The sequence below is a fragment of the Carassius auratus genome, chromosome 11, assembly GCF_003368295.1.
Source record: "Carassius auratus strain Wakin chromosome 11, ASM336829v1, whole genome shotgun sequence".
Taxonomy (NCBI): domain Eukaryota; kingdom Metazoa; phylum Chordata; class Actinopteri; order Cypriniformes; family Cyprinidae; genus Carassius; species Carassius auratus.
In genome coordinates, this window is record NC_039253.1 from 18185546 (window position 1) to 18196263 (window position 10718).

Below are 10718 nucleotides of genomic sequence, written 5' to 3' on the forward strand. Positions count from 1 at the left end.
CCATTCACTGCAGAGCATCCATTGATGAGACTCTGATGCAGTGCTACATTTCTCCAAACCTGATGAAGAAACAAACTCATCCTGATCTTTCAGCATGACTTCATTTTTGGGTGAACTGTTGCTTTAAGAGACCTTTAACCCTTTAATCTCTGTTTAGTCAAACTCCCCACGTTTCCTTCTGTATCATATCATTTATGATACAATGTTGGCAAGTTGTTTATCAGAAAGATTAAGTGCTATTCAGCTAAACACATTGAGGTTTTCCTGGTTTCACTCCACATCGTTTTTCTCCAGGAAGTCAGTCAGAGTGCCGTTATCCACCGGAATCAGCAGATACTCCACTCCATCTGCGCCCTGACACACAAACAACACTGCGTAAGTCATCACTTCAGAACGATATCATGTTATCGTGAGATAGTGATATCATTAGATCGCAGTGATTCTGACCTTCTTGTTGCGGATGAGTTTGTGGTCTCTGAACTCGGTGAGCTGCGTGCGAAGCGTGATGTCACTGTTCACCAGGAACGACTCGCGACAGCGCTGGTAGAAATCCTGGAAAGACAATCCTGAACGAACAACAACAATCCGCCGGTTTAATACGCAGAGGCGTGACTCAATGCACTGAGGGGCAGCGGTGCATGTCTGACCTGTGTATGCAGGATTGTCCTTGTTCTCCAGCTGAAACTCTGCCAGTAATCTGAAGATCCCCCTGAAAAACACACACACACACACACACACTGATAATAGTGTCTCTACATGCATTTGTTTTTACATGTGTGTGTGTGTGTGTGTGTGTGTGTGTGTGTGTGAGTGAGTGTGTGTCAGTGGTGTGTGTGTGTGTGTGTGTGTGTGTGTGAGAGAGAGAGAGAGAATGTGTGTGTGTGAGTGCAAGAGTGTGCGAGAGTGTGTGTGAGAGTGCAAGAGTGTGTGCGAGAGTGTGTGTGAGTGTGTGCGAGAGTGTGCGTGTGAGTGTGTGCGAGTGCAAGAGTGTGTGCGAGAGTGTGTGAGTGTGTGTGCGAGTGCAAGAGTGTGTGTGAGTGTGTGTGAGTGCAAGAGTGTGTGCGAGTTCAAGAGTGTGTGCGAGTGCTAGAGTGTGTGCGAGTGCAAGAGTGTGTGCGAGTGCAAGAGTGTGTGCGAGTGTAAGAGTGTGTGCGAGTGCAAGAGTGTGTGCGAGTGTGTGTGAGTGCAAGAGTGTGTGCGAGTTCAAGAGTGTGTGCGAGTGCAATAGTGTGTGCGAGTGTGTGCGCGAGAGTGTGTGTGAGTGTGTTTGAGTGCAAGAGTGTGTGTGAGTGCAAGAGTGTGTGCGAGTGCTAGAGTGTGTGCGAGTGCTAGAGTGTGTGCGAGTGCAAGAGTGTGTGCGAGTGCAAGAGTGTGTGCGAGTGTAAGAGTGTGTGCGAGTGCAATAGTGTGTGCGAGTGTGTGCGCGAGAGTGTGTGTGAGTGTGTTTGAGTGCAAGAGTGTGTGCGAGTGCTAGAGTGTGTGCGAGTGCTAGAGTGTGTGCGAGTGCAAGAGTGTGTGCGAGTGCAAGAGTGTGTGCGAGTGCAAGAGTGTGTGCGAGTGTAAGAGTGTGTGCGAGTGCAAGAGTGTGTGCGAGTGTGTGTGTGTGAGAGAGTGTGAGTGTGTGCGAGTGTGTGTGTGTGAGAGAGTGTGAGTGTGTGCGAGTGCTAGAGTGTGTGCGAGTGCAAGAGTGTGTGCGAGAGTGTGTGTGAGTGTGTGCGAGAGTGTGCGCGAGTGCAAGAGTGTGTGTGAGTGTGTGCGAGTGCAAGAGTGTGTGCGAGAGTGTGTGAGTGTGTGTGCGAGTGCAAGAGTGTGTGTGAGTGCAAGAGTGTGTGCGAGTTCAAGAGTGTGTGCGAGTGCTAGAGTGTGTGCGAGTGCAAGAGTGTGTGCGAGTGTAAGAGTGTGTGCGAGTGCAAGAGTGTGTGCGAGTGTGTGTGAGTGCAAGAGTGTGTGCGAGTTCAAGAGTGTGTGCGAGTGCAATAGTGTGTGCGAGTGTGTGTGTGAGTGTGTTTGAGTGCAAGAGTGTGTGCGAGTGCTAGAGTGTGTGCGAGTGCTAGAGTGTGTGCGAGTGCTAGAGTGTGTGCGAGTGCAAGAGTGTGTGCGAGTGCAAGAGTGTGTGCGAGTGTAAGAGTGTGTGCGAGTGCAAGAGTGTGTGAGTGTGTGCGAGTGTGTGTGTGTGAGAGAGTGTGAGTGTGTGCGAGTGCTAGAGTGTGTGCGAGTGCAAGAGTGTGTGCGAGTGCAAGAGTGTGTGCGAGTGTAAGAGTGTGTGCGAGTGTGTGTGTGTGAGAGAGTGTGAGTGTGTGCGAGTGCTAGAGTGTGTGCGAGTTCTAGAGTGTGTGCGAGAGTGTGTGTGAGTGTGTGCGAGTGCAAGAGTGTGTGTGAGTGTGTGCGAGTGCAAGAGTGTGTGTGTGAGTGTGTGCGAGTGCAAGAGTGTGTGTGAGTGTGTGCAAGAGTGTGCGTGAGTGTGTGCAAGAGTGTGCGAGAGTGTGTGTGAGAGTGCAAGAGTGTGTGCGAGAGTGTGTGCGAGAGTGTGTGTGAGTGTGTGCGAGTGCAAGAGTGTGTGCGAGTGTGTGTGAGTGTGTGCGAGTGCTAGAGTGTGTGCGAGAGTGTGTGCGAGTGCGTGTGAGTGTGTTTCTCCGTGTGTGTGAGTGTGTGTGTGTCACCTGGCGTTGGGCGTGAGGCTGCGCAGCACGTGTGTGAGGGAGCTGAGGGCCAGTGCTCCGGTCTGCTGCACCAGCAGTGAGTTCTCGTATGACGTCTCTTCAGTGTACTGCAGGTAGGTGGTGGTCTCGTACCACAGCCAGTTAAACATGCTCATCTTAGCTTGATCCCAGACTGAGCAAACACAGACAGGAGATCATTACCAGCCCACAACAGCAGTGAGCAGCATCACCTAAAGCTGAAGCGTGATACTGACTGAGTGGAGCGTTGATGTGGTCGATGGAGGCCAGCAGGTGCATGTTGGGAAGCGCCGCCAGCTGCCCCAGTGCCTGCTGGTTCCTGTCGCCCCGCAGCATGGGCCCGTCGATGTTATTGATGACCAGGAAGACGTGATTGCTCGGGTCTGGAAGACAAACATGCTGCTTACAGCCACTGCAGACGATCAGAGACGTCACACGTCAGCCTTACCTTCTCTGAGAGTCCGGATGATGAAGTCGATCTGGTCTGCAGGATTACGGAAAGTTCCCTCGTGTCCGAACACGTCACATGTGAGAGAATTAAGGATCTGTGTGATTACAGCAGCATTCAGACCACGTCAGTCAAAGCTGTCATCAAAGAACGCTATCAGCTAAATGAGTTTTGTTTGTCACATGATGTTTTCACTGTATGAAAAAAGAAGCATGAAGGTTGTTGCATAATAAAGTCATCCACGATGACAGCGGTCTCATGAGTGTGTGAGGGACGAACCGATTTGAGGGTCATACTGGGGAAGAAGCCGTTGACCACCACATGATCGTAATCAAACAGCATAGATGTGCGGAACTTCTCCAGCAAGAGCTTCTTGGAGCCCAAACCGTAGATCAAGATGTTAAAGCCCATGCTGAAATATCAATGAGAAACACAAGATGAATACGTGCATCATCATCATCCTCACACACACACACACACACACACACACTCAACTGCAGCTGCAGCATCCACTGGTTGAAGTTCTTCTCGTGTTTTGCATTGAGCTGTTTAATTTCCTCTGAGAAGCGTGGCTGGTTTTTATTCAAGAGGCTGAGCAGAGTTTCCTGTAAGACACAAGTGAGCACCTCCGTCAGATCTGACACAGATCCCACAATCACAGACCGATGAAGATCACTGACCCGGTCCAGTTTGGGCGTCTGGAGCTTCTGGAGCGTCCGGTCGGACGTGAGAACCTTAGAGCTGCTGTGAGCTTCAAAATACTGCTCCACCAGATCAGACTGCAGGAGAACAACCACACAACAAGAGACTTGATATTTTCTGAAAACAACGGAAATGCGCAACGTGCTGCTGTCAATGTAAGGTAATCGATTTCTGCCTCTAATGATTATGAAAATACAATAATTGAGATAAAATGATTATTGCGCTCCATTACATTCCCTTTCTATCAGTGCACTGTCACTCCTCCATAAAAGCCCAATGTTACATGCAAATCAGTAAAATAATGTAATGTGGTTTTGCAAAATAGTACGTGCTTGATTTATTTAAATTGATTAGATTGTATTAATGTTTTTAAAAGCGTGAAAAGAACTTGCACTGTTACTCGAGAGGATTTGTGTGGATGTGCTCAGAAACAGAACGGAACATAGACATCATAATCATTATGTTTATCAACATTTATCATAGTTATCATTGTTAAAATTGTCATTATAGTAACATTTATCATAGATATAGTTCAAATTGTGATTACCGTATTTTCCAGACTTTAAGTCGCACTTTTTTTCATAGTTTTGCTGGTCCTGCGACTTATAGTCAGGTGCGACTTATTTATCAAAATTAATTTGACATGAACCAAGAGAAATGAACCAATATAAGACATTAATGTCTACAGCCACGAAGGGGCGCTCTAGTCTCCTGTAGTCTAACCCTGAAAACATAGAGCGCCCTCTCGCGGCTCCAGACGGTAATGTTTTCTCTTGGTTCTTGGTTCTAAATAAATGCGACTTATAGTCCAGTGCGACTTATATATGTTTTTTTTCCCTCATCATGACTTATTTTTGGACTGATGCGACTTATACTCAGGTGCAACTTATAGTCCGAAAAATACGGTACGTTTATCATAGTTATTTAATAAAATTTTAATTATAATTACATTTATCAGTTATTGTTAAAATTGACATTATAGTTACGTTTATCATAGTTATTTAATACAATTTTAATTATAGTTACATTTATCATAGTTATTGTTAAAACTCATTATGACTAAGTTTATCATATAGTTCAAATTGTGATTATAGCTACATTTGTCATAGTTATTGTTAAAATTGCCATTATAGTTAAGTTTATCAGTTATTTATTAAAATTTTAATTATAATTACTTTTATCATAGTTATTTATTACAATTTCAATTATAGTTGTTTATTATAGTTATCGTTAAAACTCATTATGACTGAGTTTATCATTGATATCGTTAAAATTGCCATTATAGTTATGTTTATCGTAGTTATTTAATAGAATTGTAATTATAGTTACATTTATCATAGTTTTTGCTAAAATTTTAATTATAGTTACATTTATCATAGTTATTTAATAAAATTTTAATTATAGTTACATTTATCATAGTTATTGTGGAAACTGCCATTAGTTACGTTTATCATAGTTATTGTTAAAACTCATTATGACTAAGTTTATCATAGATATCGTTAAAATTGTCATTATAGCTACATTTGTCATAGTTATCATTAAAATTGTCATTATGGCTACATTTATCATAGTTATTGTAACAATTGACATTATATTAACGTTTATCTAAGTTATCGTTAAAATTGTCCTTATAGCTACATTTATCATAGTTATCATTAAATTTTTCATTGCAGTTCCGTTTAGGAGTTGTCTTTCAAGTTGTCATTATAGTTATTTTATTGTTAAATTAATAATTATAGCTACGTTTACAATAGTTGTTGTTACATTTTTATTCTAGCTACATTTGTCAGTTAAAATTAAATTAGTCAGTTTATGATAGTTTTCACTAAAATTGTCAAAATAGTTACATTACAGCTTTTGATACATTTTTCATTATAGCTATGTTTATGATGGTAATTCTTAAATTTGTCATTATAGTAACTGTTATTATAATAGTTATAATTCTATACATTTCATTTATCATTACAGCTTTTGTTATCATTACATTTATTATATTTATTGTGATCTTTATAGTTACATTATAGTAGCTACATTAACTTATATTAATTACTGTCTTACAGGTTGCTAGGGTATTGAGGGTGGTTGCAAAGGTATTTTAAGTGCAAGAAACATGTTTTGTTTTATTAGTCATAAACTCTTCCTGCTCTGGTTTCAGGCTCATCTGGACCCTCATCCAAACTCATCCAGACGGTTCTCACCTCTGCTGCTTTCTTGCCCTTTTTACTGGGCGTCTTATAGAGTGCAGCCGCCGACGTGTTTTTTTTGCTGGGTGTTTTGGTCTGTACGTCCCTCTTCCCCTCGTGTTCTTCAGCATCGTCATCATCGTCATCAGAGTTCGAGGGGGAGAAATCGCTCTCGCTGTCTGAACGCAAGTTCGGAGCTGCATGAAAATAACAACAACAACATGTTAATAAACAGAAACCTGTGAGAGCCACGGATGACGAGAAACAGGAAATTATACCCTAAAGATTTTTCTGGTCGACTAGTAGTCGTTCATTTTAACCCTTTGTTTATTATTAAATTTGCAATCAAACGAACAGTTTAAATCATAATAATGAGAATTATATTGCTTACATCAAGCGCATGCATAAAGCTTCTGACAGCAGAAGTAGGCTTATGATTATAAATGTGTCGGAAAAACAGTAAGGAGGCTGCATTAACATTTTAATAACTTATAGGTAAACTAGTGACTGCTAGTGGATGAGGAGATATCACCTCACAATGTAAAGTGCTTTGAGAGCTTACTATAGATATATTTTTCATGTCTGTAAGGCAAGTATACATTTCGGAGTTTCAAACACAGGTTCACAGAGACAGCAGAAAGTGCATCCCGTTTGCTTTATTTTACAAAAGCACAACGTTTTGTTGTTAATTGTGAACGCAAAGAAATAAACGTAGAGTCTATACAGATTTGAAAGATTTATTATTTTTATCTGTATTAACAGAATTTTACTTATTTTTTCTGCGACTAAGCGACTAATACAGTTTTGTTTGACTCAACTATTATAGGACAGCACTACAGGAAATACACACATTTACAAACAAATCCGTAATTCATGCACTGCAGACATACTTTTATACTCATGACATCAGATTAGCTCGATTTAATTTCCAAATTCATATTACTGGTCTTATTGGGAATGAAAGTGCATGCTATTCTAAAGAAATATTCTGTTTAATATCGTCTTTCACAGAAATTAAAATAAATGTATAGAAAATGTATTAAAATAATGTATAGTAGTAAAATATATTTACGAATTTCATGCAATGTTTAGTTTAAACTGTTGTTTTAACCAATTATATATGTATATTAGAAACATTACTAGTTGTTAGAAGAATTTAAAAGGTAGAGAAAATATGACGTTAAATAAATGTAAAAAAACTTTTGTTTATATAAATTGTTTCATTGTTTTCTTTCAATTGTAATAAATATAATAACCTTTTATTCATTAATATTAAGAACTTATTATGATGTGATAATTATACAAATAACAATTTGTTAATAAGAGTAATTTGCTTTAAACTTAATGCATAATTTTAGGTAATTTATCTGCATCCATCCTGTAATTTAAAGTAAACTTTATTTGCCTATTATTTAGTTATACTTTTTCAAAATTGTGTTAGTATTTATTTTATTATATTATGCTTTACTTTTTTCTAATTTCATAATTCAATTTTTTTTTGGATTAATATTAATAGAATATTAATAATAATTTGATAGTAGTTATAATACTTTTATTTGCAAGCCTAAATGTAGTTTATCTTTATTTGCCTATTAAGCTATAATTTACAATTTATGGAAACAAAATTAATGTTGTTTAATTTAAATATTTCTTTATTTTAATATTGATAAATTTATAATTTGTTGTAATATAATAATTACACAAATTATTTGTTAAGTATAAAACTTATTTGTAAATTAATAATGTTTATGTAATTTATGTGCATTTATTCTAGAATTTAACTTAACTTTATTTGCATATTTTACAAATCTGTTATTTTTTGTTAGTACTTATCTATTTAAATATATATATATATATATATATATATATATATATATATATATATATATATATATATATATATATATATATATATATATATATATATATAGTCATTCAATTCTTTTTTCTTTTTTTGTTTGTTGCTCTACTTGTGTGTTACTGTCATTGTATTGTCTTCAAGTTGTTAAAAACAAAAGAAACAAACGAACCTGTCAGTCTCTTGCGCAGTCGGTGTGGTGTGGTGGAGATGAACTGCACCTTTTTTCCCTGATTAAACAGAAATATATAAGCAAGTAAAACACAACCACATGTGAACACATATAATGTTTGTCACAGAACCACATGAGTTCACCTTCTGAGGGGTTTTGTTCTGATTGGCTGATTCTGTGGTGGATAAACAGAGAAACTCAGAGTCAGTCAGATTTTAAACTTATAACGAGAGAAGAAAACGAAGCGCAGGATCAGGACAGACTTTTAGCGGTGCGTGTCGGGCTGGACGACTCCTCGTTTGTGTCTGATGTGCAGAAGGTCACGCTCTTCCCAGGTGTTTGAGCCCATTCAGACGCTACACAAACACACCACATCACGGTCAACACACTCAGAAATACATGACAGCCTATGAAACAGCTGGCAAATATATATATTCACCCATTTGAGCCATTTTATTGCCCCGTTTGATGGTCTGAAAGGAGAAGACAGATGATCCCGCAGTGACTGTGCCATTTTCAGACTCATCTGGGAAATAAACAGCCAATGAGAAGATAGATCCACACTGATCGATCACTATACTGTGAAAACTGAGCATTATCTGTCAGTATCTAGTGCTGTTAATGATCACCTTGTGATCCGGTGCACAGAGCATCCACATAGTTCTGCTCACTCAGCATCTCTTCATCCTCATCCTCATCCTCATCCTCTCTCGTCTCAGATCTTCTGGACTTCTGCGGGGTTCTCAGGGTCACCAGCGTCTGCACAGGTCCATCAGCTGATCTTACATCTAGATGCAAAACATCGCTTTTATTAGTACTCATAAAAACACAAATAAAGCATAATATATCTCAAACTAAAAAAACACATCAATAAATAAGATATGAAGTATAACATACATCAATAAACTAACTAAAATCAATCAATAAATAAGTAAACACATGAAAAGAAATAAATATAATCAACAAATACATAAGGAACAAAAAAAATATATCATAAAATATTTTTTTATATTATAGATAAAACAAAATGAACATTAAGCATAATATTTTAGTAAACTAAATATATCAAAAAGTACATAAATGAAAATAAATATAAATATTCACAACAAAAAACATAAATAATATGTAAAGTATAATATATTATATATAATAAAGAAGTCAATAAATATATATAATATAGAAAACGTAACTAACCGTGACGTCATAGTAACTTTACTAGTACTACAGTATTAGATAAATTACTGGTTATACAGTGATTTATAGATTGGAAGTAAAAGAAAAGTTAAAAAGTGCCTTTAAAGTTTTGTTAAACCACACAAACAGCGATCTTATGACGCCTTTTTTTTTATCTAAAACTGAAGATTAAACGCTTTTACCTTGCTGTTTCTCTACAATATGATCCAAAACATCTTCATCGGCCACGAAGCGGAGCTCTAACGGCTGTTTCTGCGTCATCCTGCGACTCACGCGCTAAACTCCGACTTCAAACTGTAATATCTGTCCCACATACACGTTTACTAATATTTGTTTTGATAATAAAACGTCATCTTGCTCAAATCGATCTGTTGAAATCCTGAGAGAGAACTCCTGTCGATTCCGCGCCACAGGAAAGATTCTAACCCACGTGTGATAGAGGATGGTCACGTGAGTCGCTCTGGCCAATCAGAATCAAGCTCTTTAAAAAAAAAAAAAAAAAAAACCTAGAGCTGCGTCCGAAATCGCATGCTGCGTACTGGGTACTGCATTTGTATTTGAACGTATAACTCGACCGTTAGAAAAGTACGTTTTATATAGTATGAATGTGGGTAGTATGAATGGAATTCGGACGTACTACATCCGCCATGTTGACATTGTCACGTGACATACGTCGTCACAACAGCGCGTAAATTTAAAGAGCCCACTCTACTGAGCGAACATCGGTGATGTTTTTCGTTTTTCTTACCGCTTTATTAGTCTGCGTTTTTACGTCGTTTGAATTAACAATTCAAAGCAGACATCGATCAACTGTTCGCAGATCATGCCTTCGTTGACAGCTTGTAAATCCTTTACTAAAATAAATTTAGCTTTTAATTTTCTACCTCAGAATAACAGCAGCTAAATCTGTGAATAGAATCACAGCCTGATTTTATGTAAGGATATAAAGTAATTTATTGTAATAAATAAATACAAATAAAATTACAATAAACAAAAATCAATTAATAAACTTGAATGAATGCTTAGACAAATACACACACATATATACACATAATTACACAAATGCATGATAGAAATATACACAGAAAAACACACACACCACAATATATACATATATACATTATAGACAATATACACATACACAATATACAATATACACACATATAGGGGATTTTGAGGAGGCAGATTGCCTTCTCCACCACAGAAGACCTGGAGGCAGTGGAAGCAGCTTTTCTTCTGGTAGCTGACACAATAGATGGCTGTCACATACAAACTGCACCTCCAGCAAGTGAAGCCCAATGTTATTTCAACAGGAAGCAGTTTCATTCTGTTCAGCTGCAGGTCACCATCAGGGGTTAAGACTCTGTGAATCAGTTCATGTTCTCATAGTACTATTGTTTCAGCTTGTGTAAGTTATGAAGGTAATTATCAGACTGTCCAATCGAGATATACATATTAGTTATTTAAGAAATATACATATAAA

At 38.0% G+C, this 10718-nt stretch overlaps 1 protein-coding gene across 1 annotated transcript; it reads right to left on the reverse strand.

Annotated features, from left to right (window-relative positions):
• Positions 1–32: 32 nt before the first annotated feature.
• Positions 33–9698, reverse strand: LOC113111276 (origin recognition complex subunit 2-like). Its single transcript, XM_026275886.1, has 16 exons — positions 9418–9698; positions 8671–8829; positions 8481–8567; positions 8305–8397; positions 8185–8216; positions 8042–8099; positions 6027–6208; positions 3807–3905; positions 3622–3731; positions 3406–3538; positions 3127–3223; positions 2915–3061; positions 2661–2832; positions 648–709; positions 448–566; positions 33–354 (listed from the first exon to the last, which is right to left on the reverse strand). Exons 1-16 carry the CDS (start codon positions 9494–9496, stop codon positions 271–273), a joined length of 1713 nt encoding a protein of 570 aa, XP_026131671.1. The 5' UTR covers positions 9497–9698; the 3' UTR covers positions 33–270.
• Between the last annotated feature and the right edge of the window lie 1020 nt (positions 9699–10718).

Bases quoted from the DNA above. Each gene is read 5' to 3' on its own strand.
- LOC113111276 (XM_026275886.1), bottom strand. From the start codon at position 9,496: ATGACGCAGAAACAGCCGTTAGAGCTCCGCTTCGTGGCCGATGAAGAT. The intron at 3,732-3,806 runs GTCAGTGATCTT...TGTGTCTTACAG, and splicing joins AGACGCCCAAACTGGACCGG to GAAACTCTGCTCAGCCTCTT. The intron at 3,224-3,405 runs GTTCGTCCCTCA...GTAATCACACAG, and splicing joins CCAGTATGACCCTCAAATCG to ATCCTTAATTCTCTCACATG.